Raw genomic sequence first — 27,448 nt, 5'->3', positions numbered from 1 at the left:
GCCTAGAGAATTCCACGGACTGTATAGTCCATGGGGTCGCAAAGAGTCGGACACGACTGAGCGCATTCACTTTCCCTTTCACTTGGTGAAGTGGAGGGAAGGTGCATCCACTCAATCATTCATTCAACAAACCTGTATCGAGGGCTCATCACATGACAGACGGGTTGAAGATCCTGGAGATAAGTTTCTAAGCAAAACACACTAAAACCCTTGCTCTCATGGAACTTCCATTCTAGGTGGCAGGGACAGTCAGTGTGCGACGATGAAGAGGTAATATTAAAGGAGAAAGGGAGCTAGGGAGTGAGGGGTGGTTGCAGTTTTTAAAGCGTGGTCAGCAAGGGCCTCAATGAGAAAGTGACATTTGAGCAATCGCTTTCTGCTCAAATGGAGGGGAGGGAGTGACCCATATTGTCATTTGGGGGAAATTAGTCCAGGCAGAGGAAACAGCAAGTGCAAAGGCCCGGAGGCAGGAGGGAGCCTGAAAAGTACAACAGAATGGCTGGAGCATAGCAGCAAGGGGAAGAATTGTCACAGAAGGGCCAGAGAGAACCCCTAGTTGAAAAGGGCTTTGTAGGTTGTTGAAAAGGCTTTGACCTTGAGTGAGATGAGAGCCATTGGGAGCTGGGGCAGAGGATGACATGACCTGACTTCTGTTTGATCAGCATCACACTGGCCACTGAAGGAGCAATAGATGGTTGGGGGCAGGGGTCAGTACAAGGATGAATGGAAGGGGGAGGGGAAGGGGGGCCATTGCAGTGATCCAGGTAAAAGAAAGGATGGCTTAGAGCTGGCTGCTATTGGTTTAAGTGATATTTATATTTTCCAACTTTTCATCAGGGAAATATCCAAACATATGGCCAAGTTGAACTTTACAGTGAATACCTATCTACTCAGGATTTTTGTTCTAATATTTTGAAAGAAGAGTCGATGGGATTTGCTGAGCATGTGGATCCTATGGGGCACCTCAGAGAGGTAGCTGCCGACAGATGGATATTTCAAACTGGAACCAGAACCAAAACCCAAGTCTGCCCCCTCGCAACAGACTCAGAAGCTCACTTTTCCTGAAATGCGTCATACGGTGTGGACACTTCACTAGTGTGTTAGTTCAGTTCAGTTCAGTCGCTCAGTCATGTTTGACTCTTTGCGACCCCGTGAATCGCAGCACGCCAGGCCTCCCTGTCCATCTCCAACTCCCGGAGTCCACTCAGACTCACGTCCATTGAGTCACTGATGCCATCCAGCCATCTCATCCTGTCATCCCCTTCTCCTCCAGCCCCCAATCCCTCCCAGCATCAGGGCCTTTTCCAATGAGTCAACTCTTCGCATGAGGTGGCCAAAGTATTGGAGTTTCAGCTTCAGCATCATTCCTTCCAAAGAAATCCCAGGGCTGAGCTCCTTCAGAATGGACTGGTTGGATCTCCTTGCAGTCCAAGGGACTCTCAAGAGTCTTCTCCAACACCACAGTTCAAAAGCATCAATTCTTCAGCGCTCAGCTTTCTTCACAGTCCAACTCTCACATCCATACATGACCACAGGAAAAACCATAGCCTTGACTAGACGGACCTTAGTCGGCAAAGTAATGTCTCTGCTTTTGAATAAACTATCTAGGTTGGTCATAACTTTTCTTCCAAGAGTAAGCGTCTTTTAATTTTATGGCTGCAGTCACCATCTGCAGTGATTTTGGAGCCCAAAAACATAAAGTCTGACACTGTTTCCACTGTTTCCCCATCTATTTCCCTTGAAGTGATGGGACCAGATGCCATGATCTTCGTTTTCTGAATGTTGAGTTTTAGGCCAACTTTTTCACTCTCCTCTTTCACTTTCATCAACAGGCTTTTTAGTTCCTCTTCACTTTCTGCCATAAGAGTGGTGTCATCTGAATATCTGAGGTTATTGATATTTCTCCCAGCAATCTTGATTCCAGCTTGTGTTTCTTCCAGTCCAGCATTTCTCATGATGTACTCTGCATAGAAGTTAAATAAGCAGGGTGACAATATACAGCCTTGACGTACTCCTTTTCCTATTTGGGACCAGTCTGTTGTTCCATGTCCAGTTCTAACTGCTGCTTCCTGACCTGCATACAGATTTCTCAAGAGGCAGGTCAGGTGGTCTGGTATTCCCATCTCTTTCAGAATTTTCCACAGTTGATTGTGATCCACACAGTCAAAGGCTTTGGCATAGTCAATAAAGCAGAAATAGATGTTTTTCTGGAACTCTCTTGCTTTTTCCATGATCCAGCAGATGTTGGCAGTTTGATCTCTGGTTCCTCTGCCTTTTCTAAAACCAGCTTGAACATCAGGGAGTTCACAGTTCACGTATTACTGAAGCCTGGCTTGGAGAATTTTGAGCATTACTTTAATAGCATGTGAGATGAGTGCAATTGCGTGGTAGTTTGAGCATTCTTTTGCATTGCCTTTCTTTGGAATTGGAATGAAAACTGACCTTTTCCAGTCCTGTGGCCACTGCTGAGTTTTGAGCATATTGAGTGCAGCACTTTCACAGCATTATCTTTCAGGATTTGAAACAGCTCAACTGGAATTCCATCATCTCCACTAGCTTTGTTCGTAGCGATGCTTTCCAAGGTCCACTTGACTTCACATTCCAGGATGTCTGGCTCTAGATTAGTGATCACATCATCATGATTATCTGGGTCATGAAGATCTTTTTTGTACAGTTCTTCCGTGTATTCTTGCCACCTCTTCTTAATATCTTCTGCTTCTGTTAGGTCCATACCATTTCTGTCCTTTATCGAGCCCATCTTTGCATGAAATGTTCCCTTGGTATCTCTGATTTTCTTGAAGAGATCTCTAGTCTTTCCCCTTCTGTTCTTTTTCTCTATTTCTTTGCACTGATCGCTGAAGAAGGCTTTCTTATCTCTTCTTGCTATTCTATGGAACTCTGAATTCAGATGCTTATATCTTTCCTTTTCTCCTTTGCTTTTTGCCTCTCTTCTTTTCATAGCTATTTGTAAGGCCTCCCCAGACAGCCATTTTGCTTTTTTGCCTTTCTTTTCCATGGGGATGCTCTTGATCCCTGTCTCCTGTACAATGTCACGAACCTCATTCCATAGTTTATCAGGCACTCTATCTATCAGATCTAGGCCCTTAAATCTATTTCTCACTTCTACTGTATAATCATAAGGGATTTGATTTAGGCCATACCTGAATGGTCTAGCAGTTTTCCCTACTTTCTTCACTTTGAGTCTGAATTTGGTAATAAGGAGTTCATGATCTGAGCCACAGTCAGCTCCTGGTCTTGTTTTTGCTGACTGTATAGAGCTTCTTCATCCCTGGCTGCAAAGAATATAATCAATCTGATTTCGGTGTTGACCATCTGGTGATGTCCATGTGTAGAGTCTTCTCTTGTGTTGTTGGAAGAGGGTGTTTGCTATGACCAGTGTGCATTTTCTTGGCAAAACTCTATTAGTCTTTGCCCTGCTTCATTCCGCATTCCAAGGCCAAATTTGCCTGTTACTCCAGGTGTTTCTTGACTTCCTACTTTTGCCTAATCTTTATTGAGTCATAAATCCAAGAACCTGTGAACAGTCTGAACCCTCTTCAGAAAATGCACAGAAAATCATTTGCAAACAGCTGCAGGGTTTCGTGGATACAGACCATGAAAGACATAAAAGGTAGTCTGTTTCACTCAATGAAAACATTTAGTTTGGCAGAATCACTGAGAGTGAACATTATTAATGTCTCGTGAGCCTATGAAGACCGGAGCCTCATGAGTGACCCCTGCCTTGTGCCCAGAGTCCGTATTTCTGCTTCTGCAAGGCCTTCAGGCAGCAGGGGGAACATGACGTGCAGAGGGAGCGGGGAGGAAGGTACCGTGGTCCAGAATTCCCCGTAACCTTGGAGGCCGCCCCTTGAATATTGGGAGGATCAGGGCCCCAAAGCCAGTGCCGAAAAGAGGCTTAGGGCCAAGCAAGCCTTCGAGCCAGGGTCTGTCTCCAAGTGATGCTCCCCCAGGGCATGGGGGCATGGGAATGGCACCCAGGCGGGTTGGAGCCTGGGCCCTGCCAGCCTCAAAGCTTTGAGTCAGGAAATCCGGAGGCAGAGGTGGGGGACGACATTGCCACATCTCTCAGCCCCTTCAAGACCCCCAAGGCAGGAAGGCTGCCCAGGCCTCACCAGCTTCCCTCCCAGGCTCCTTCCTGGGAGGAAGGGGCTGCCCGTGCCCGCGTCAACAATGCAAGGGAGGGAAGGAGTTGGGCAGGTGTTGCAATCGGCAGCCCCTGCGCCTGTCAGAGACGGAGCCATTAACGACAGGGTTGGGGACAGAAGCCCGCCTGCGGCTGTTTTCAGGAACTTGCCTTGAAGAGGAGAGCAGAGACGGGGAGGCCGGGCGTGTGCCCGGCCGGCCGCAGGCTCCAGCGTGAGTAGGGGAGCCCCTGGGAGGGCTGGGCCTGGGAATGATGGGACCCTGGAGTCTCAGGTCCAGTCCCTTCTCTCTGCCAAGGGCGCGTGGCCCTTGGTAACCTTGGACCAGCACTCCAGCCTTAAGAATTTACCCCTGGGAACCAGGAGCCCTTGACACTGAGTCTTTTTTCCCAAGGTGCCCCTACTTTTTCGGGGGGTGGGTGCTGCATTTGGGAAGTCACAGACAGACAAATATCTCTTTGGGACACTGAGCTGGGCTCAAGAAAGGGCTGGATTCAGGGAAAGTTATACTCATTATTTGCCTCCAAGTCTCTGACAGCCTGTGTCTTAACTGCTTCCAGTCTCCATGTAAATTTCACACCATGTAAATTTCTCTCTTTCCTCCTCAGCCCTTCTCTGGCTTGCTTGGCTCTGAGCTCCTGTCTGTCTGTCTCAGAGTCTCTCTATGCCTCTCTGTTTGTCTCTCAAGGGTCCCTTTGTCTCTTGAGTCTTAAACTCTGAGTATCTCTTTCTTCTCAGCCTCCGAGTGCCTCCGTCTCTGAGTATCACCATCCCTTGCCTCAGGCTCCTTTCTCTCTCCCCCTCAGTCTTTCTCTCTGAGATCTCTCTCCAGCATTTTGGTCTGTGCATCCCACTTTCCTACTTTTTCCACCTGTCTTTCTCTGTCTGAACCACATCTAGGAAGTCCTCTCCCTGTTTTGTCCCAGCCCCCTCCTCTCCCCAACCCTCTTCCCAAGAATCTTCACGTGAAGGGGAGTAGAAAGAACAGGGGAGACAGGGGCGTGAACTGGAGAAGGGGGAGGCGAGAAGGCTGAGTGTGATGGGATGGAAAGGAGAGGAAAGCAGAAGGGTGGTGGGGAGCAGGGGTTGGTGGTGCAGTGACCCCAGGGGACAACATGGCATGCTGGGACTCCAGAGTCCAGAGAGGGAGCAGGGATGGCTGGAAGCAAAGGGGGAAACTGGGAGGCCAAGGAGCAGGGAACCCAGAAACGGGGCTTTGAAACATGAAATGTGACACAGACAAAAGCGAGGTGGCAGTCCTAGGAGGCAGAGACCACACAGCTGGTAAGCAGGCGAGAGAGGTACTAAACCATGCTGGTTCCATGAGGGGGTGTCCTGCTTTACGGCGCATGAAAGTAACATGGTTATGGAGCGCTTCCTCTACGCAAGATCTGTGCTAAGTGCCCTTATCACGGACCATCTCATTTCATCCTCACCCCGACCCGGAGAGGCAGGAGCTATTGTTATCCTTCCTTCACAGATGGGGTAACCGAGGCTCAGAAAGGTGGAATAATCTGTCCAAGGTCGCCAAGCTGGTAAGTGGTGGACCTGGGGTTCAGATGACTCAAAGCTGGGCCCCCAGAAAGTGATGCCATGTTCCACCTGGTCCCAGATCCCACTCGGCTGGGGTGGGGAATATCCAAGGTTGCCATGGGTGACCAGGGACTGATACCCTGTGCCAACCCCTGGCAACCCAGGGAGAAGATGCCTGGGCCCTTGGGATTTGGGTTTGGGTTGCCTACTGGGAGCCCGTGGAGAGGGATAAGTGGTGCCTCACCAGGCAGGAGGGCTAGGAAATGATCAAAAATACATAGGAACAGGCACTAGTGTCCTGAAATCTGAGCCAAGGAGACGAACTCTTCCCCAACAAGTGTGCATTGGTGGATAGTCAAACCGGATGCTGTAGGAACAAGGTTGCCAACCACTAATTGGTAGACTGGGGTCCTCTGAACAATTGTGCGGGTTTCTCACTGCACAAAGCTGCCCAGAAAGTAGAGGCTGAAATCCAGCCTGTTCTCTAGTTGCTAGGTCCTTGTGTGGAGCTGCATTTGTCCAGAGAAAGGGATGCTTTTTTCCTGATTTGCAAAAAGATGACTTAGGGGCTAGCATCCACCTGGTATCCTGATACTGCAACATATAATGAGGGACCAGGGATTTAAGTAAGACCCCTGCAGGCAGAAACAGCTTTGGGTATCTGCAGTTATTCACTCCTCTGTCTTGGAGCGAAAGAAGCTTAATCTTTTCTGAGCACAGGGGATCGGTTGGGACGCCACCTACATGTACGTGTTCATGTAGGTACATGCAAAAGCTGGTCAGCGATTCCCACTGATCTGCCACCCAGACGTCAGTTAGTGCCGGAGGACCAGGTGTCTGGCCCCAAGACTCCAGTGGGAGCAGAGTGGAAAGGCTGGAAGCCACTCCAGCAATAGAAACCTTTGCTTACTTCCTGAGACTAATGTACTAATGCTCCCTCCATCTGGGCACTGTCGCCATGACCACAGGATATCTGGTCCCAGAAGGCCTCCAGAGGTCTGTGCCCAGAATTGGGGTATCCTCTCAACCCACCCTTCCCTTTAGCCATTGCTGTGGAAGCCAGCTTTTCAAGGTGCACCCTGTCCTCAGCTGTTCCGTGGGGTTGTCCCTTTCTGCCAGGCAGTGAGCGTTTCTGACTCTTTGAGCATGGCTTACCTTGGAGGACCTGCCCAGTATTCAGACATGTGCAATGTGATGCGTGCCAGGGAGTTAATACCCCAAGGAACAGCCCTTGACCAACAAGGGGCAGGAACCGGTGGACAATGTTCCCATCCTGTCTGCCAGCCAAGTTCTGAGGCATGTTCAGCGTGGCTCCTTGCAAGATTCCAGCAGGATTGAGCCCCAGCTATACCCATTTTAATGATGTACCCTTGTGTTGGCTTTCCTTCTTACCCGTTTCATTCTCCCCTCTCCCTTACTCTGTTCCTGGAGTCTTCCCCCAAATAAACTACCTGCAGCCAAGCCTTCATCTCAGGCTTTGCTTTTAGCAGGCTGGGAGACTGGCTAAAATAGAAGGGAACGGGAAGAATGCTGTTCCCTGTGGCTCCCTTCCCTGCTCTCTCCTTAAAGGCACATATAATAATAACAGTCATTTAAGAGTCATTTCCTATGTGCCAGGTACCGTGCGATGCCCTTGACTTGCATCATTTTGGGTCTTCCTCCCCAGACCCTATGCAGTATAGGTTTTTGTTACCTTCATTTTGCAGAGCAACCAGGTTCAGAGAGGTCAAGTAACCTGGCTGAAGCCACACCGTAGCAGAGCAAAGACTAAGCTCAGCTCTGACTCCAAAGCCCATGACCTTCACCACCCTCTCTGTCTCCAGGTGAGGACCAAGCCAGCACAATGGTGGGGCTGGGAGCCTGGAGCCTGGTGGGAGCTGCTCTGATCATCCTGCTGCTCCCCAGAAGTGAGTGTGGTCAGGGATGAGGGTGCCATGGGGTGGGGGGATCACAGGGAGAGATGCTGGGGGTAGAGGAGGGGGTCATTTCCCTGCATTGTCACAGTGCTCCTGGGGTTACCAGAGAATCGACTGGGCCACAGATGCAGGGTAGCTGGGCTCCCACACACAGACCTCTGCCAGCAAACCACCACCTCTGAGGAAAGGTGAGAGGACCTGGGCTAGCCAGCGTGGGGAAGGTGCAAAAGACCCGGGTCTTGTCTGCAAATCTCTACTGGGTTGTGTCTGAGTCCTGTGCAGCCTTCGTGGGCTGTAGAGGGATCAGGGTGGAAGCCGTGAAAAGGCAGCTTTAATCCTTAAGCAAGAAATCTCCAGGACTTCCCTGGCTTCCCTGTCGGAGTCCCCAGTGGTTAGGACTCCGTACTTGCACTGCAGGGGGCACAAGTTCAATTCCTGGTCATGGAACTAAGATCCAACATGCCACATGGTGCTGCCAAAAAAATAATAATAATTTTTAAAAAAAAATGAATCCCAGGCACAGCTCTCCAGACTATGGAGACTATCTTGAGAGGTGCAGAGCCTCCCATCTCTAGGGGTATGCAAGCCAAGGCCCAACAGGGGTCAGCAAACTTTGACGTCATTTTCAGCTTTGCAGGCCACATACAGTCTCTGTGGCATGTTCTTGCTTATTTGTTGTTTGGTTTGGTTTTTCACCCTCTAGAAATATAAAAAGTGTTCTCAGCTGGCAAGCCATACAAAAACAGATCATCCTAGCCCTGTGGTAGAGGACTTGGTATTACATGGTGTTTTGAAGTAAACAGTTGCAAGAGTCCTGGTCTGAAATTCTGAGTCTGTGATGTGATAGGAGCCCTATAAACTTGCTCTGTGACCCTGAACAAATTGCTCCTCCTCTTGGGGCTTCAGCATCCCCATCAGCAAAATGGGCTGCAGAACAGCTGGGAGAGGAGAGAAGGCACTGTGGGCAGAGTCCAGTGCTTGTTCTTACTCCACACATATTCACCAAGGGCCTGCATGGTGCTCGGCTCTGGGAATGCAGCAGTGAGCAAAACAGCCAGGGATTCTGGCCTTGCAGAACCTATGGTCTAGCTGGGGGTACAGAGTAGCAAATCATCACATGACTCTATAATTACGAAAGATATGAGCTTTGGGAAAGTTCAGGGGCCCTGGCATGGTCTGACTGGTCAGAACCCGGTCTGGTTCCTCACAAGATGCCTGAATGTCAACCAGGTGAAAGAGGGGTGGCAGAAAGGAAAAGGAGCACCTCTGAAAGGATCAGCAGGTATGAAGATCGGGAGACGGAGGGAACGTGGCATTTTCAGAGAATAGCATGTAGGCTAGAGGGACTGGAGCTGAGAGGCAGTGGTCTAGGCTGGAACCAGGAGGTTTAGGCAGGGGCCAGGCCACAGGGGTTGTGAGAAGGATCTAAGTCTTGGGCTGTGAGAAGGATCTGAGTCTTTAACCTAATCATAGCAGCAAATACTTACATGCCAGGGACTGTTCTGAGTGCCTTACGCATATTCTCACATCTAATCCTCCCAACATCACTAAGTTAAGGACTTTTTTATCTTCATGCCACAGATGAGAAAACCAGGGCACAGAAAATCTGGGTAACATCAAGGTCACAAAATTACTAAGCAGTAGAACCAGGTTCTAAACCTAGGCAGTCTAGTTCCAACATCCACGCTCTTATCCATCACAGCGCACTGCCTTTCAGAAGAATAATGTGCCATTGAAGTGCTGTGGTCATGATAGGGTAACAATCAGATATGAATTCTGGAAAGATTGCTGTGGCCGCGGGCTTCTTATCACTCTAACCATTGTTTCGCCATTGTTGGGGAGGGGACTGGTCTCCATCTGGTGGCGTGCTGGCGTTGGCTTGCAAGCACTGATTGTGTACCTCTTTTCCCAAGTTCACATTCAGTAATGTCAGCCTGGTAGCTTGAAATCAGCCCCGGTGGGAATATTTACACCAGGGAAAGCAACCCAGGCTACAAGCCAGGACCCGTTTCTCTCGGTATAGCAGGTTGATAAACATTTACCCCCACAACACTATCTCCATCTCAACTCGAGAGCCTCTCCCAATCTCTGCACACATCCTTGCCATTCCAGCACCTGCCCCACCCCCCCCGAATCTTGGAGGGTAAAGCAGGAAGGTAAAGGTACTGAGTCTAGGAGGCCAGCTCTGCCAGACAGAGGAGTCACTTACGGCCCATTCTCTTCCACCCCAGGCCTGGAGCAGTGTGGGCATATCCTCCTCTCAGCCCCCACCGTCCGCCTGGGAGATCAAGTCACGGCCACCTGCATCATCACCCAGAACTGCAGCCACCTGGGCACCGAATGGCGGATTGTATGGAAACTGGAACCGGAGCTTCATCCCAGGGAGAGGCAGCGGCACCTGCCGAATGGGACCCTGCAGTCCACCATCACCTTGCCCCATGTCAGCCACTCTCGGGTCCTGCTCTCCTGCTGCCTGCACTGGGGCAACAGCCTCCAGATCCTGGACCAGGCTGAGCTGCAGGCGGGCTGTGAGTCCCTGCGGCCATCCCCCCACTCTGCCCCCAATGCCCTCCTGCCAATACTAATAAGAGCTATTCTTTCTTGAGCTCTTGCTCAATGAGTACTTTATAAGCATGATATCACATCTTTCCTACCAGTGGGTAGTATTACATAGCCCCATTTCACAGATGAGGAAACTGAGGCTCAGGGAGGGTAAGTGGCATGCTGTGTGTGCGTTAGTTGCTCAGTTGTGTCCAACTCTTTGTGACCCTATGAACTGTAGTCTGCTCTGTCCGTGGGATTTTCCAGGCAAGAATACTGGAATGGGTTGCCATTTCCTTCTCCAGGGGATCTTCCTGACCCAGAGATCGAACCCATGTCTCTTATGTCTCCTGCATTTGCAGATGGGTTCCTTACCATTAGCAAGGTTGCATGCTAGAGATCCCAAATTAATAAGGATGGAATCTAGATTTTTATCAAGCAGTGTGGCTCAAAAACCAGTAAACACTACTCCATATGGCTGCCGAGTAAGCCCAACTCCCCAGCCACAGGAAGGTGTCTCCAGGGAGGACATTCTCAACAAGGTGGGCATGCTCCTAGATTCTACCCCTACCCCAGTCTCAGCCTTCTGCTCAAACTGAGAAGGATGGATTTGTGCTGAGCCAATGCATAATGAAAAAGAGACCAAGGTTCTTGTTTAAGAATCAATAATTGTGAAAGTTAAGATTTACAGAGCACTCACATATGCCAGTTGGAGAAGGAAATGGCATCCCACTCCAGTGTTCTTGCCTGGAGAATCCCAGGGATGGGGCAGCCTGTTGGGCTGCCATCTATGGGGTTGCACAGAGTCAGACACCACTGAAGCGACTTAGCAGCAGCAGCATATATGCCAGGCACTGCTCTGAGCACTGTATGCCTAGTAAGCCACTCAGCCCTCACAATAACCCTAAGTGGTAGGTATATTACCATTACCCCCATTTTACAGATGAGGAAACTGAGGCACAGAGCCATTAGGTAACTTCAAGATCACACCACTGATGAGTGGCAGAACCAGGATGAAAACCCAGACACTACACTTTTACTATCAAAAAGGGCGGAGTTGAGAGGGTTGGAGGCTCTGTTTACTTGTCCGTGTACGTGTGGATAACTTAGCTTACCCCAGGGCTGCCCTTCTGGGGTCACCCTGCATGGAGACAAAGGCATGGCAGATGGGTTGGCAACCCACTTGCCATGGAGACCCAGGGCAAGGAAATGCCCAACTGATCCCAGTGGGAGCTTTCTGAATGGTCTTACCTGAAGCCCTCATTCTCTCCACCCTACCCACAGACCCTCCCACTGCACCCCACAACCTATCCTGCCTCATGAACCTCACAACCAACAGCCTCATCTGCCAGTGGGAGCCAGGCCCTGACACCCACCTGTCCACAAGCTTCACCCTGAAGAGCTTCAAGTGAGTAAGGGTCCTTATGCCAGCCCCATTACTTTGGGTTCTGGGACAGACCACAGGTAGGACTGTGGGGTGGAGAGCCAAGGCAGAGATGGGGAGGAGAAGGGAGCTTGGCTTTCTGCCCCCGCTTTACATCCAAGCCTGGCCCATTGGCAGGAGCCAGGACAAATGCCAGACGCAGAAGGATTCCATCCCTGACTGCGTGCCGGAGGACGGGCAGAGCCACTGCGCCATCCCCCGCAAACACCTGCAGCTGTACCAGAACATGAGCATCTGGGTGCAGGCCAGGAACGCGCTGGGGACCAGCATTTCCCCGAAGCTCTGCCTTGCTCCCATGGACGTTGGTGGGTGACGCTGGGTGTGGGGGAGGAAAGAGGTCCCCACCATGAGCAGACTCAGAGACGCACAGGGAGGGAAACACAGACCCAGCAACAGACAATAAGATGCTGAAAGACCTGGAGGAAGAGAAGGGAGAAAAACAAAGTGGGATTCAATTGAAGACAGAGCTATGGAGACATAGACAGGGATGTGGGAGAAACACAAGCAAGGAGACACACTCATTCATTCTTCCAGCAAATTTCCTGAAGCGCCCACTCTGCGCTAGGCACCGTTCTAGGGGCTGGGAATATAGCAGTAAATAACACAGCAAAAATCGTGCCCCCGAAATTTTGCCCACTTACATTCTGGTGGGCAAAGAATAATAAAATGTCAGGTAATGGTATGTGTGATGAGGAAATTAAGCCGGGGATGGGGTAGGGACAGCTGGGGAGAAGGCAGTCAGGGAAGGCCTCACTGAGAAGACAACATTTGAGAAGATCCTTGCAGGAAATGAGGGAGCAAGACACTGTATATTCGGAAGGTAAGTGCTCCAGACCGAGGGAACAACCAGTGCAAAGGCCCATGGGGCAAGAGTAGGAAAGAGAGAGAGAAGCAGGCTCATGGACAGAGACAAACCTGCAGAAACAGGATGACGCAGAGATGAAGGGACACAGAGAGAGATGGAAAGATATAGAGATCCCACGATTGGAGACCCAGAGAAGAAATGGAACCACAGACAGGGAGACAAGGGGAAGCCAGGACAGAGCCCTGGAGGATGAAGCAGAGAAAGTGTCCGATAACTCCTCTCCTTGCAGTGAAACTGGAGCCCCCCACACTGTGGGCCCTGGAGCCCAGCCCTGCGGTGGCCCCACCCCAGCCAGGCTGCCTGAGGCTGCGCTGGGAGACCTGGAAGCCAAGCCTGTACATAGAACAGAAGTGTGAGCTGCGCCACCAGCCTCGGCTTGGAGAAGCCGGCTGGGACCTGGTGAGGCAGAGGGCAACCTGAGGGGCCTGGGATGGGGGTGGCTGAGGGGAGGGTAAGCTGAGCTGGCCCTGAAGGGCACAGAGGTCCAGGCCGACAGTCATGCCTGTCTTCCACCAGGTGAGCGGCCTGCCTGCCAGGACCCCCCAGTATGAACTCTGCGGGCTCCTCCCATCCACAGCCTACACCCTGCAAATGCGCTGTACCCGCTGGCGCCTGCCCGGCCACTGGAGCGAATGGAGCCCCAGCCTGGAGCTGACCACTGCACAACGGGGTGAGCAGGTGGTGAGGGGCTAGGAGCAGCCATCAGGACCCAGGCTGGCCTCCGGGGCCCTCCCTGACCCTCCCCTCCCACTCCCTCCACAGCCCCCATCGTCAGACTGGACACGTGGTGGCGACAGAGGCAGCTGGACCCCCAGACGGTGGCCGTGCAGCTGTTCTGGAAGGTAACCCCCTCTGAAGGCCATCCCTCCACCTCTTCAGATTCAAACAGACCCTTGCAAGCTGGGGCTTGGGACTCCAGCAGGCCTGGCAGGCTTGGATGCATCTGTACGTGATCTGCACACACTTTGCTGGGCAGTGCCCTTCTGCAGAGACTACAATGCAGGACTCACCTTGTTAGGCGCCTGCTGCTCACACTGAGTTACTTTATCCTTTCCTCCCTTCTAGGACCTGGCACAGGGGGAGAAGGGAGGGAGGGAGGAGGACTGACTCCCAGTCTGGGTGGCTTAGTTCCGGGGACACGGACGCTCCATCTAGAAGCTCTCCCCCACTCAAGATGAGCTGCGCATCCCCTCGTCTTTTTCCTCCTATGCCCACTAACAGCCAATAGCCCTGGAAGAAGACAGCAGGCAGATCCAAGGTTACCTGGTTTCCTGGAGACCCTCAGACCAGGCTGGGGCAGAGCCAATCCTCTGTGACACCACGGAGCTGAACTGTACCTTCCAACTGCCTTCAGAAGCCCGGGAGGTGATCCTTAAGGCCTATAACACAGCTGGGACCTCGCATCCCACCCGCGTGGTCTTCTTGGAAAGCAGAGGTAGAAAGGGCCCACAGCTAGTAGAGTATGGTGGTTAAGTATGTAAATTCAGAGGCTAGACTGCCTGGGTTCAAATCTAATCCTGTTACTTGTTAGCAATGAGATCTGGGCAAGTTGCTTACCCTCCCTGGCCTCAGTTTACTCATCTAGCAAATGGGAATGGTACAGTGTCTAACTCAAAGCATTGCTGTGAAGATTACATGAGTTTAGACATGTGCCTACACAAAGTAACTGTTCCATATGTGTTAGCGACTATTATTATCATTAACCAGAACCAAGTTAAGCGGGTGGCAGTGCCTACACACACACTCTATTCTGCCAAGGAAATGGGAGGGAAAGTTCTAAAGTTTTCCAGCTAGAACATAGTCCCTAGGGCTTCCCTGGCAGTCCAGTGGCTAAGACTCCACACTCCCAACGCAGGGGGCCCAGGTTTGATCCCTGGTCAGGGAACTAGATCCCACATGCCAGAATTAAAGATCCTGCAAGCTGCAACAAAGATCAAAGAGCCCCTATGCTTTAACTATGACCTAGCACAGCCAAATAATATAAAAAATTTTTTAAAAGTCCCTGAGTTCATTCTCAGGGGATCAGTCACTTTCACCCCCAGATGCCCCTGAACATGGGTCTTCAAGAAGTGAGATTAACAATAACAATAGCTAGTATTCCCATTTCCCAGCCATGTGACCCGAGACCAGTCACTTAACCTCTGTCTCCATTTCCTTATTGCTAAGATGGGGGCAGTAGTAGTGCCCCCAGTGTGGGACTGTTAGCAGACTCAATGAATTAATACACACAGAGAACCACACAGGGTGAGCTTTCATCACTAATTACCACAGCAGGCCTGTTTCATGTACCATCTCACTTACTCTGCACCATGACCCTCCACGGTAACAACTTTATTATCATCATTTCCACCTTACAGATGAGGAATCTGAGGCTCAGATGTTGTCTTACCCAAGGTCACCCAGCTTGTAAGTTGCAAAGGCCAGACTTGAACCCAGGTTTCTAGCTCTAGGCCTTTCTTTTCATCTTCACATCATCTCCTACTCTATCTCCAGGCCCACCCCTGGGCAGACTCCACACCACCGCTCGAGACCCTCATAGCCTCTGGGTGGGCTGGGAGCCCCCCCGTCCTCAACCTCAGGGCTATGTGATTGAGTGGGGCCTCAGTCCCCCCAGCCCCAACGGCAGTCCTATGACCTGGAGGATGGAGCACAACGGAAGCATTGCAGGAACCTTGCTGCAGGGTGAGACAGGCCTGGGGGCTGGGCAGATGGGCAGGGCCAGGGAGCAGGGGGAGCATTTTATCTGCCTGAACCACCCTAAAGATGTATATTACCTTGTTCTTGCACCATTCTCATCTCACGTCCTCCGAATCTGGAAGTCTTTCCTGCAGTCTAACTGAGCCTCTCTTTCTAGCCCTGACTCTGCCAGCTTTCTAGCTCTCTCTCCCACTTGTTACCCCTTACCCCCACCAAATGATCTGAAGAAGAGACTGCAGAGGCCAGCCCTGAAGAACGAGGCTCAGGTTATCCCTGAAGTCTAAGGTTAGCCCCCAAGCCATCATCAGAGGCTGGCCCCTAACCAGAGCACCCACCCCATTTTCTCTCTACAGAGAACATCAGGCCCTTTCAGCTCTACGAGATCACTGTGACCCCCCTGTACCAGGACACCAAGGGACCCTCCCAGCACATCTATGCCTACTCCCAAGAGATGGGTTCGTTAGCCATGAAGTCTTTTTTTCAGAATTCCCTCCTCTCTCTCAAGGCCTGTCTAGGCCCTCCCAAAATCTGGAATTAGGAGAGAACTTTTTCTCCGCTCCCCCCTCCACCTCTGGCCCAGAAAAACGGTCTCTCTCAATCCTAAGATTACCCCTGGCTTACACTAGACCCCTGCAGCTGGAAAGAACTCAGGTGGTGGGGTGATGGAAACTGGGAAGTAAGCTCAGCAGAATTCAGGGAGCAAGTCTGGCAGAAACTGGTCAGGTGTCACATGAGTGGCAGAAATCAAATAGTGAACCAGACCAAACCAGGCCTGGCAGAAATCAGGAAGCAAGGCTTTGGAGTCAAAGAAAAGCAGGTTCAAATCCCAGCTCAGCCACTTATTAGCAGCCAGTGGGATTCAGTGAAAGTTCCTGAGAAAACGAGGCTTGGATATGAGTCCCCCTGAACTTTCTTATACCACCCACCCCCACAAAGTGTCCCAGTTCTTGGGTCTGGGGAGCCACAAGAAGTCCAACTGGGCTCCCGCATCCCCACCCCACTCCCCATCAGCCCCTGCATCTCTCTCTTCCGGCAGCCCCCTCCCACGGCCCAGAGTTGCATCTCAGGCACATTGGCAAGACGTGGGCCCAGCTGGAGTGGGTGCCCGAGGCCCCTGAGCTGGGGAAGAGCCCCCTTACCCACTACACCATCTTCTGGACCAACACTCAGGACCAGTCTTTCTGTGAGTCTATCCTCAGCGACCCACAGCCCCAGAAGGCCTGGGATGGGGTGCTCAGAGGCCTTGGGGAGGTTCAGCAGCCAGGCCCAGGCTCATGAGTCTCCTCTACTCCCAGCCACTGTCCTGAATGCCTCCACCCATAGCTTTGTCCTCCATGGCCTGGAGCCTTCCAGCTTGTACCATGTTCAACTCGTGGCCGCCAGCCAGGCGTGGACCGCCAACAGTACAAGCCTCACCCTGATGACCTTGACTCTAGGTAAGGGGAGAATGGGGCCTGGTCAGGCAAAGCTGTTGGGAGGGGGCCTAACCCAAAAGGCTGCCACTGTGAAACTAGATAAGCCTTGCCTGGGTCCTCTGAGCGGGGAGAGCCAGCACTACCCTTGGATCTTGGTCTGAGGGCGGAGGCCCAGCCCTGCCCTTGGAGCCCAGTCTGAGGGCGGAGGCTCAGTCTCACTCATGCCCTCTTACCTCTCCTGGATTTCCCCTCACCGCAGAGGAGTCTGAGCTGCACATCCTCCTGGGCCTGTTTGGCCTCCTGGTCTTGCTCATCTGCCTCTGTGGGGCTGCCCAGTTCTGCTGCAGACCCAGGTGAGTCCTTCTGAGAGAGCTGACACCCAGGTAACCCTGCCTAAGGGAACTGAAGGCCCCAGTGAGCAAGGCTGGCTCCTCTCAGACTTGCCAGGCCACAGGGTTCAGGTCTGGGAGTCAGGCCCCCCTCCGTCTCCTCTCTGCATGAAGGGGTCATCCCTTCTGCTGCTGGGAGTAGGCGGGAGAAATGCTGGCAGGACAGGCGGGCATGCTGACCCAGCCTTCACCTGCCCTCTTCTCCAGCAGGAAGTACTCCCTCTGGCCGAGTGTCCCAGACCCAGCCCGCAGCAGTCTGGGTTCCTGGGTGCCAACCATCACGGCAGAGGTGAGAACACTGGAGGGAGAGGGAAATGGGTCTGAGGGTTAGGCTCCTGCCCCAGGCTCAAAGTGAAGGGATACTCCCCCAAGAATGAGTACTCAGGCCTTCCCATCACTTCACCTCTTTACAGAGCAAAGCAGACCTAAGGGTGAATCCCACCTCCACCCATTTGAAGCCTCAGTCACCTCATTGTGAAATGGGACAAATCACACACAGAAGCACTGGGGAGATTCACCGGGCTAAGTCTGAACAGCACATAGCACGCGTCCGGCACATATGAGGTGCTTTGCATCCTCTGAGTAACCCTTTGCGTTCCAGCAAGGACAGCAGGAATGCCCCACCACCACCCCAGTGCAGGAAGGGACAGTGGCTGGAACAGACATCTGAAACGAACCAGGCCCTCACCACACATCTTTATGTCAGGATATCTTTCAGCTGCCCAGCCTTCAGGACCCCGGCATGCCACCCATCACCAAGATCATGGTGCTGGAGGAGGAAGAGAAGAAGCCACGGCCCTGCGAGTCCAGTGACAGCTCAGGGACCGGTAGCCTCTCCACCCTTGTCCAGGCCTATGTGCTCCAGGGGGACCCAAGAGTACCTTCCACTCAGCCTCCGCCCCAGTCTGGCAACAGCGACCAGGTGCTTTATGTGCAGGTGCTAGGCAGCCCCACAGGCCCAGGGCCTGGGCACTACCTCCGCTGCGACTCAACTCAGCCCCTCTTGGAGGGCCTCACCCCCAGTCCCAAGTCCTACGAGAACGTCTGGTTCCAGACCAGCCCCCTGGGGGCCCCAGAGCCCCTAGTCCCACATCCGGAGGATGACAGTATCTTTGAGCCTCTGCTTGACTTTCCTCTACTACAAGGACTCCGGGTCAGTGGGGCGGAGGGTCTTGGGGGCTTCTAGGGCTTCCTGGGACTCCCCACCTGGGCCTGCTCCTTGATAAGCCTGGACTATCCAGAGAAGAGAATGCCAGTAAGCCCATCACTAAAAAACCACTCAGCCCCAGGAAACGCAGAAAGGCTCCCAGCCTCCCCCTGTCTTTGACCCTCAGCATCCCTCCCCTATCTTCCCAATCTCCATGGACTGGGTCTCCCACTTCAAAGGCCAGACAAGGCTTGGTCCAGCCTGCTCACTAGCCTTTTTGTTTCCTATAATCGGTACTTGATTCCTATAATTCCAGTCTCTTAAAGTGGTTTATAGTCTGATTTGGTTTGGCTTGATTTTGAGCAACTCTTGAGTGTGCCTGAATCTCTATTCTTTTTCTTTTCGGAGCCCGAGCGATTGTAGGGGTGGGGTGCTCCTCAGAATCGTTTATTTATTTATTTTTTCTTTAATTCCTTCATTCAACTAGCACCTAGGCGCTGTGCTGGCAGCTGGGTTCGAAAATGACTAGGCTTAGTCCATCTTCAAAGAGTTCCCATTCTAGTGATGGAGACCCTGAAAAATGACCACCAGGGCACAGTGGCCGGGGTTACCAAGGCAGTCACAGATAACTGGGGCCGTGGCGAACAGACCTCGGAAACAAGTAACCCCTGTAAAGGAAATATAATTAAAAACAAAATCTCCCACCAGCCTAGAAAACCTGTCCACAAGGGTCGGCAAGGAAGAAAAAAATTTTTAATTGGGTGAGAATTAAACCAGAATGTCATGGGCAAGCAGCTCAAGAGTTTGCAAAGACAAAAAGAAGTCTTACACTTTTACACAGTGAAGCGGATACAACTCACTGCATACATTTTCTCAAGATAATCAATAACTAGTTCTCAAGCAAGAGGACTTGACAGCACTATTTGTCACACAAGGGTCATCCTACATTCAGCTGGGAAATGGGGTAGCCAACCTGGGTTTGCTAACTGCCTTTATCCAAAGGAAAAATAAACTTCTCATATCTTTATAAGAGGAGGGAGGTTTGCAACTTGGAGCTGGAGACCAGCTCCTGCTCTTCCAAAGAAACTGGGAGACAAGGGCTCTATCTTTCTTTATGATTACATTTCAAACAGACCACTCCCAGGTCCCTGAGAAAGACATCCCTGAGTGGTAAAACTGGCAAGAGGCCTATTTAGCTTTTAAAAAGATTTACATGCATCTCAAAAGGGCAGAAAAAGAATTCAGTTACATGTATTCTAAAGTAAATGCTTTAAGAAAAGCAAAGAGGAGGAGAGTCTTTCTCTTTTTTGTACTGGGGGAAATTAAGGTATATTTTTCCTACTTTTAATTGGCGTTTGTCCATGCCTGTGTGCTCAGTGGCTCAGTCATGTCCGACTCTTTGTGACCCCATGGACTGTAGCCCACCAGGCTCCTCTGTCCATGGGCTTCTCCAGGTAAGACTACTGGAGTGGGTTGTCATTTCCTCCTCCAGGGGATCTGTCTCCTGCAACTCCGGCAGGCAGATTCTTTATCACTTAGCCACCTGTGAAGCTGGTATTTGTCCTTATACCCCTCATTTCACAAATATCAAAACTAATATTTCTTGAATACTTACTATATTCCTGGTACTTTGCACACAACTGTCTCAGTTAACCCTCTAACAACCTAAAATAAAGATACTGTTATTACCACTCCAATATCATGGAGTAAGTACACTGGGGCCCAGAAAGGTTGAGTGACTTGCCCACAGTGACACGGCCAGCAACCAGCTGCGCTAGGATTCCAGCCGTCCAAAATCGCCGACCTCAGTCACCACGCTGCAATGCTGCCAGAGGAGAGGCTGAAACCCGGCAGTTCTTGACCCAACTCTGCGTCATCACGGAGGCCTACCTGCCAATCCATCATCTCGGTCCTCATCTGCTCCGGTCTCGCAACTGCACTCGATTGGTCGAGCCGGAGCCAACATGGCGGCGCCCGTGTAACCCAGTCCATACCGCGAAGGCGACGCGGCCGTGGCGCGGGTCCCTTGGGGGTCAGAAGTCACCATGCTGAGGGCGGCGTGGAGGGCGCTGAGTTCGATTCGAACCCAGGCGGTGACACAGCCCTCAGTCCTCGGGCTGCCGGGCGGAGGGTGCGCCAAGCTTCTCTCCGTCCAGCGGGACCTTCCCTCAGGTCCTAGAGGTGAGCGGAGAAGCCGGACAGCGAGAGTAGAGAAATAGAATTGGAGTAGATAGAGGGTATGAGTGGAAAGAGGCTACTCGGGGACGGTGTAGCGGCAGGAGAAAAAGTGGTGGGTGGGAAGAAGTGAGGTGAGGTGGGAGAGACACGGAGCATCCTGGTGCCGAAGAAATGCGGCGGCGGTTCGGCACAGAGGAAGGGTAATGCGACGGCTATAGACCAGAATCACGGCTGGACTGTTGAAGGAGACGGACCTCAGCCCCCCTTTTTTTTGCGTAGGTCTCGTCCTGCAGGCCGCCCGCGGATATGCCACCCAGAAACCAGGTAGGAACTGGATGCGACTTGAGGCGGAAGAGAGATTCAGTTACCTGGAAGGCTTGAGGTGGCTACTTAGAGCCACCCGGAGACGGGGGTGGAGGGGTGATGGTGCAGAGGTCCTGCGAAGAAGCCCGCATTCACCTTACAACAAAGTCATGGGCCTGGATCCTGCATGAAGGGCAGGGGGAGGGGAGGATGGGAGCAGGAGCTTTTAGAGTGGGCGTGAGTGGAAATGAACCATTTGGGAGGCAAGGGGCTGACACTACCGAGGCTTACCTAAAATACAGCAATTTGTGTCCGGCCTTCCCAGGTGGAGAGCCTGGTTTCCTATCCCCAGGCAGTCTGCATAGCTGTTCAGATCTCTCTTACTAGATGTTAATATTATTTGCTTAATATTATTAGTGTAATGGCAGAGCAGGGTCAGAGTGGAGAGGACAAGTTGATCTCTGCCTTGTGTCTCCCTCACCTGCAGGCACACACCAAGGCTGAGGCTTTCTTGTGATCTCTGTCTGTTGTTTACCTTTCAGACATCTCCTTAAGCCCCTTATTTCATTCATGCGGTCAGCCAGCGAGTATTTGTAGAGTGTCTGTTCTGTGCTGAGCCACAGGACCAGACTTGGGGGGAATCAAAGGGAGTCTAACTCAGTCCGTCCACAGGAGGACCCATCCTAGTGGGACATCTGATAACTGTAGAGCCAGACAGGTGTGTGAGAGGCACAGGCACAGTACAGGGTCTTGGAAAAGGCTGTCTACTCCCAGCATGAAATATCAAGGCAGATGTCCACAGGATTTACAGAGGAGAAACTGAACCCGGAGATACCAGTGCCTTGCTTGAGACCCTGGATGTCTCTGACAGAGGTGATGGGAAGAGCCAAGTCCAGGAGGATGGGCAGTGAGAGCTGACTCTGGGTGTTTCCCATCCTTGCTCTTGACAGTCCAGCAAAGCCAAGAAGATGACCCGCCCCCTTCCACGCTGCTGAAGGACTACCAGAATGTCCCTGGAATTGAGAAGTAAGCAGGACGAAATCTCTTTGATGAGAGCCCTGGGAGGATTGGCAAAGAGAGGGCTTCGAAGGGAGATACCTGCTGGAGCTGAAGTTTGACTGTGAAACAGGGCAGAGAAGCCCAGGCATGGTGAGAGTGAGTGGGCAGGTGAGCCAGATGGAGCATACCTGCCTGCTGTTTTTATGCTCTGGGTAAAGACCCTCTGCCATTAGATACCAAGGAGGCACCGTGCCTCACAGGTCTTTGTAGAAATCTTGCATCTCTCAATCCTGTGAGGGAAGACATGGTGTTCCCATTTTGTAGATTATCAGACTCCCCAGTGTCATACAGCTTCTAAGGGGAATCAGGGCTGAAAGACATCAAAACCAGGCCCCTGTGCTCAGCCCCTGTCCTGTGCAGTGGGAGCTGGGCAGTCTGTCCAGTCCCTCCCACAGTGAGTGTGACAGGAGAAAGAAACAATGACTGTCGAATTGAAGTGTCTCAAGACAGACTGAGCCGTATCCCAGCTAAAATGGAAATCTCTTTTTGCCCTCCCTGCAATGAGCCTGGAACACTCAAGCTGACAGCCCCAGTTTTCTGTTACCACATCATTGCATGTTCTCAGCCTAGCAAATCAGATCCATGCTGACTTAATTCCTGAGAAATGGCACCCCACTTCCAGAGAGGGTCCTGTTGTAAAAGAAATTTTTAACCATTCTTGCTTCTCAAACTAAAATGAAAACAGCATTGCTTCTCCTTCCCCCTTTCCCTCCACACCTGTCTCTCATTGCTTTGGTTTTTCCCCACAGGGTTGATGATGTTGTGAAAAGACTCATATCTTTGGAAATGGCCAACAAGGTGAGTGGCCTTTGCCAAGCTTTGACCTCTCTCTGTCCTCCTCTGGAGACTGCCTCCTACCCTGGTAGCACCCCCCAGCCCATGCTTCTCAAGTCAAAGTGCTTATCCCACTGTCAGGCTGTACCCACTTGTCAGTACCCCAGACTGAGCATCTCCAGGGCAAGGACTAAGGGTACAGCTTGTTCCTCGTTGTACCCTTAGCACCTGACAAACAGTAGGGATTCAATAAAAATCTGATGCCTGCATGAGTGAGCAACATTCATCCAACATTCTGCTGTCAGGGGCATTGGCCTTAGGCTCACCTAGATGTGAACAGCCATGCGATTGGCCAGAGGCCATACCCTGATGAGCTGAGTGAAGTCAGTCCCTGAGCCTTGTGGCCTGGTTGCTATGACCACAGCCCTGTACTTGGAGGCGTGAGGGCTAGTTCTTAGCAGTTGGCAGACCTGACAGATTCTCCCTCTCTATCTTCAACAGAAGGAAATGCTAAAAATCAAGAAAGAGCAGTTGATGAGCAAGGTCGTGGAAAACCCGAAGGACACCAGATCCCTGGAGGCTCGAAGTTGGTCGGGGGGCCCCTTGGGGAGTCGGGGTGCAGGATAGTCTGCTAGCTGGTACTTGATTCAGGGCCCTCATCTGCAGATGCACTGGTATTAGAGGTGGCTTGATAAAGGGAGAGACGGGAAGGAGGACCAGGGAATGCTGGACTTGGTTTTCTGAGCTCCGTGCTGTAGTCGTATCTCTGTTTGAGCTCAGGTGACGTTCCTAAGGAGCCTGTTCCTCTCTGCGCTCTGCAGCTAAGGTGGTGTGAAAGGGCGTGTGGTCAGGGCCAGTGTCCCCACGGCACTCTCTGCAGTGCTCCCAGGACACAGTGTACCGCATACGGGAAGGGCCTTCTGTAGCGACAGCCTCTCCTTGGGGCCATCTTCTGCTTTTGCCTTTGTCCCTATCTCTGCAATACAGGCTTGAGCCACACAAGAGGATACCTGAAGGAAGGATGTTCTGAGGCTTAAAGAGATGAATGGGAGCTGATAATTCTGAAAACTCATTAGTGGAAACACAGAGATAAGGATGGCAGCTGGGGGAAAGAGGCAAGGAGGAGACCCTTGACAGTTAACCTTCAGTTATTGCCTCAGCAAGGACCTCTTGGGCTGTTTTGAATCTGTAACCGTGAGAGCAGGCATTCCAGACTAAGTTTAATAGGAACGCTCTAAAGTTTTACCATTAAGAATGCTGATTTGGGGGTTTGGGGTTTGGCAATGAGACCTTCATAAGATTAAGGAACTTCCTTTCCTCGGGCTTTGCATTCTAAAGGCAAGATATTCCAAAGTCTTTTGAGCTTTTAAAATTCAGACTGCTCTGGGAATGGTGGAGAGCTGTACAAGAGCTTTGGTGATTGTTATTCCTTGAGGTCTTAAAACATAACCGAGGTCTGGCCCTTCCTTCCTCTGTGCCTGTCTCTCATCCTCTGTGGTTTGTGGTTTCAGTTGTTGCCTTGACTGTCAAGATCCGCAGTTATGAAGAACACATGCAGAAACATCGCAAGGTAACCCTTGGGCCTCACTCAGAGCTAAACGTCAGCAGCTGTGGGGAGAGGAGCCTGCGCACTGAGGGGCTCCGGGTCCGAAGAAGCAGCTTGAGAAGCCAGGTGGCCAGAGCAGCAGAGCACCCGCCCCTCAGCTGCAGTGGGAAACACTTCCCTCCCGCCTTGCCTCCAGAGGAGATGAGGGAGCCTTACAGGGCGGGCTGAGGGTTGTTAATGGTCAAAAAGGGCACAAACTTCAGAGCAAGGGCACAGTGTGTGGCACACAGGGGCGCTCAGTAGTTGGTGAGTGCATGAGTGGGGTCAGATTCCCCTGGGTTCAAAACTCAGCTCTGCCACTGCCACTTGACTAGCTGTGGGTCTCTGGGGAAGTTACCTGTCCAAGCCTCGGTTCTCCTGTCTGTCAAATGGGGACCGAATTAGTACCTGCTGAGAGGATTGCAAGGACCGTATGAATATAATGGCAGCCAACATGAGGCCTATAGCCTCATACTAAATACTCTGTGTGCACCAGTTCATTTAACCCTCATACTCTTCTTTGTAGCCCGTAGTACGGAAGAATAATCTAGGCGTGGCATGATTCAGTTACCCCTGCAGGCACACCACTAGGAAATGCTGTGCTGGGACTTGAAACTTGGTGGTCTTGCTCCAGACCCACATTCCTAACCCGTCTGCCAGATCTCAGCACAGTGTCAGACGCAGAGCTGCTGTAATGAAGCAGTTGCTGGTATTTTTAATAAACATACAGTTGTTAACACAAACTGGTCTGGCTCCATGCCTGGCACCTCTCTTCCCTGAAACTAGTTGAGCTACTCCATGAGCTCAAAGTTGGAGTATGGAACAGCAGCCCAACTGAGGAAGCAGTGTTTCGCTGCAGGCAGGGGTCTCCTTGGCCTTCCCTCCTCCCACCCCAGCTGACAGTGTGCTGAGCTGTGGAGAGGCTGAGTGGGTAGGTGGAGGGAAAAGAGCATGAGACATGGAGTCTGACCACCAGACTTGGATTCCAGACTCACACAAGGTCCTGACCAAGCACAGTTCTGAAACTTTTAATGAATCAGTTAACATCTTTGAGCCTTTATTTTCCCATCTGTGAAATGGGCATGACACTGCCTAGCTCAGAGTTGCGCTGACATTTGCCTAAGATTGTTTCAGTGCCATGGTAAAATGACCATGCTGTGTTTCTGCGAAGTGGCACCCACTTACTTACATAATACTCTAATACCGATTCTCATACAGGACAAAGCCCACAAGCGCTATCTGCTGATGAGCCTTGACCAAAGGCAAAAGATGCTCAAAAACCTCCGCAAGACCAACTATCCTGTGTTTGAGAAGACATGCAAGGAGCTGGGGATTGAGTACACCTTTCCCCCTCCGTACCACCGGAAAATCCACCGACGCTTGGCAACCAAGAAGGCTCTGTGCATTCAGGTATGATTCAGAACTGCTGCTTTGGTTGGCCCCACTCCAGGACTGTGGTGGAGAGAGCAGAGGGAGGGGTCGTCTGAGTCTGAGCAAGGCATGGAGCTGGGCCTGAGGCCTTGTGGCTCCCAGGCCACCAAGTCCATGGAGAAAGGCTGGGGTGACCATCTGAGCGAGTCATTCCCCACCCCAGCTGCTTCGAGTCTGCAGTTTTGCATAGTATTACAAAGGCTTATCCTGTCCCCTCTTATCCCCAGGTTTTCCAAGAGGTTCAAAAACTGAAGAAGCAAAAAAGAGCCTTAAAAACTGCAGCTGCAGCAGCCCAGAAACAAGGCCAGAGGAACCCAGAGAGCCCTTCTGAAGCCAGACCAGAGGCAATCAAAGAAACCCAATAAATGTTGATAAAGTCATGTCTTGCTGCCTTGAAGAATAACAGTAGAGAAGGTGGGGCTCCTTGTGGCCTGGGACAAGGAGGAATTCACTCGTTCATGCAGCTCTGGGGTCCTGGGGGTGTCAGAAGCAGAGTCCCTGCCCTCAGGCACCACGGGACACATTCTCATCACACACCTCAACACACACTCAGGTAAACAACCCCCTGTCATCCAGGGGCCGTTCAGTGGAGGCGAGACCGAGCACACGGTGGCACAGGGGAAGCAAGGCTGACTGGCTGCTGGGTGAGGAGGCCAGTGTCGGAGCTGCCTCTGAACAGTTGCCTAAAGGATGAGTGGCAGTTCACCAGGCGGGAGTGGGGAAGGAGGGCGTCCCAGGCAGGAGGGATTACAAGTGCAAAGACAAGTGTACGAGCGTGTGCTGCACTCAGAAGAGCAGCAGAGCTGGACACACAGCTTGACAGGTAGGCTCCAGCCGGGCTATGAGAGGCTTCATGTGCTGGCTGGGAAGGAGTGATGATAAAGTCTGTGTTTCCACTAGATCCACAGCAGCAGTGTAGAGCTGGACAAGACGGGGAGAGATCAGAGTGATTAATTGCGGGGAGGCAGGGGTATTGGTGTTCAGACTGAGAATCTGAAAAAAGTCTGACCCTAAAACTGCACAGGTACAAAACGTTGCTTATAAATTCTGGGGCATTACGGACAACTCCCTGCCCACAAAGCCCACCCACTTACACCAATTCAAGTGCCAAGGCCTTGAAGCCTGAGTATGCTTAGTATGTTTGAAAAACCCAAAGAAGACTGTGGGACAAGCTGAGCCAGCAAAGAGAAGAGTAGGAAGAGATGAGGTCAGAGGAGTTAGCAGAAACCAGATAATACGGAGCTTTTGGGGTGTATTAATCTGTTCAGGTTCCTGTTTTAAAGTGCCATAAACTGAGTGGCTTAACAGATTTATGTTCTGTTCTGGAGGCTAGCAATTCCAATATCCAGGTGCAGGCTGATTTGGTTTCTGATGAGGAATCTTCCTGGCTTGTAGATGGCCACATCCTGACTATGTCCTCACATGTGAAGGGAAGCAGGAAAATGAAGAGAGAGAGAAAGAGAAGAGATTGCTTTTGCCCTTCTCAGTTCAGTCACTGAGTTGTGTCTGACTCTGCGACCTCGTGGACTGCAGCATGTCAGGCCTCCCTGTCCATCACCAACTCCCAGAGCTTACTCAGACCCATGTCCATTGAGTCGGTGATGCCATCCAACCATCTAACCCTCTGTCGTCCCCTTTTCCTCCTGTCTTCAATCTTTCCCAGCATCAGGGTCTTCTCACATGAGTCAGTTCTTCACATCAGGAGGCCAAAGTATTGGAGTTTCAGCTTCAGCGTCAGTCCTTCCAATGAATATTTAGGACTGATTTCCTTTAGGGTGGACTAGTTGGGTCTCCTTGCAGTCCACGGGACTCTCAAGAGTCTTCTCCAGGGTGGGGAGAAAGGGAACCCTCTTACACTGTTGGTGGGAATGCAAACTAGTACAGCCACTATGGAGAACAGTGTGGAGATTCCTTAAAAAACTGGAAATAGAACTGCCTTATGACCCAGCAATCCCACTTCTGGGCATACACACCAAGGAAACCAGAATTGAAAGAGACACATGTACCC

At 51.6% G+C, this 27,448-nt stretch overlaps 2 protein-coding genes across 33 annotated transcripts; both read left to right on the top strand.

The window, feature by feature from the left end:
- The first annotated feature begins 3,789 nt into the window (after positions 1-3,789).
- Positions 3,790-18,451, top strand: CSF3R (colony stimulating factor 3 receptor). 32 transcript variants are annotated; one of them, XM_069586546.1, is made up of 18 exons: positions 3,901-4,377; positions 5,644-5,698; positions 7,520-7,603; positions 9,844-10,140; positions 11,438-11,561; positions 11,715-11,902; positions 12,692-12,861; positions 12,979-13,132; positions 13,225-13,304; positions 13,684-13,827; positions 14,820-14,868; positions 14,956-15,144; positions 15,513-15,614; positions 16,196-16,342; positions 16,455-16,595; positions 16,834-16,927; positions 17,174-17,252; positions 17,670-18,451. In XM_069586546.1, exons 3-18 carry the CDS (start codon positions 7,540-7,542, stop codon positions 18,147-18,149), a joined length of 2,502 nt encoding a protein of 833 aa, XP_069442647.1. In that variant the 5' UTR covers positions 3,901-4,377; positions 5,644-5,698; positions 7,520-7,539; the 3' UTR covers positions 18,150-18,451. The 32 variants fall into 32 exon arrangements, with proteins under 32 accessions (XP_069442654.1, XP_069442652.1, XP_069442642.1 ...); XM_069586625.1 differs by having other exon boundaries at positions 17,377-18,451; XM_069586543.1 differs by having other exon boundaries at positions 17,171-17,252.
- Positions 17,670-25,820, top strand: MRPS15 (mitochondrial ribosomal protein S15). The gene is made up of 8 exons (XM_069586649.1): positions 17,670-20,291; positions 20,568-20,612; positions 21,542-21,617; positions 22,400-22,448; positions 22,926-23,010; positions 23,936-23,994; positions 25,228-25,419; positions 25,668-25,820. Exons 1-8 carry the CDS (start codon positions 20,156-20,158, stop codon positions 25,803-25,805), a joined length of 780 nt encoding a protein of 259 aa, XP_069442750.1. The 5' UTR covers positions 17,670-20,155; the 3' UTR covers positions 25,806-25,820.
- The last annotated feature ends 1,628 nt before the right edge of the window (positions 25,821-27,448 follow it).

Source organism: Ovis canadensis, chromosome 1 (assembly GCF_042477335.2).
Source record: "Ovis canadensis isolate MfBH-ARS-UI-01 breed Bighorn chromosome 1, ARS-UI_OviCan_v2, whole genome shotgun sequence".
NCBI lineage: Eukaryota > Metazoa > Chordata > Mammalia > Artiodactyla > Bovidae > Ovis > Ovis canadensis.
This window is presented reverse-complemented; position numbering and strand designations above follow the sequence as displayed.

Coding starts and splice junctions, on each gene's coding strand:
- CSF3R (XM_069586537.1), top strand. CDS start 7,540: ATGGTGGGGCTGGGAGCCTGGAGCCTGGTGGGAGCTGCTCTGATCATC. Junction 11,903..12,691: donor CCTTGCTCCCATGGACGTTG/GTGGGTGACGCT, acceptor CTCTCCTTGCAG/TGAAACTGGAGCCCCCCACA. Junction 15,615..16,195: donor TGCCTACTCCCAAGAGATGG/GTTCGTTAGCCA, acceptor CTCTTCCGGCAG/CCCCCTCCCACGGCCCAGAG.
- MRPS15 (XM_069586649.1), top strand. CDS start 20,156: ATGCTGAGGGCGGCGTGGAGGGCGCTGAGTTCGATTCGAACCCAGGCG. Junction 20,292..20,567: donor CCTTCCCTCAGGTCCTAGAG/GTGAGCGGAGAA, acceptor TTTTTTGCGTAG/GTCTCGTCCTGCAGGCCGCC. Junction 23,011..23,935: donor CAGATCCCTGGAGGCTCGAA/GTTGGTCGGGGG, acceptor TTGTGGTTTCAG/TTGTTGCCTTGACTGTCAAG.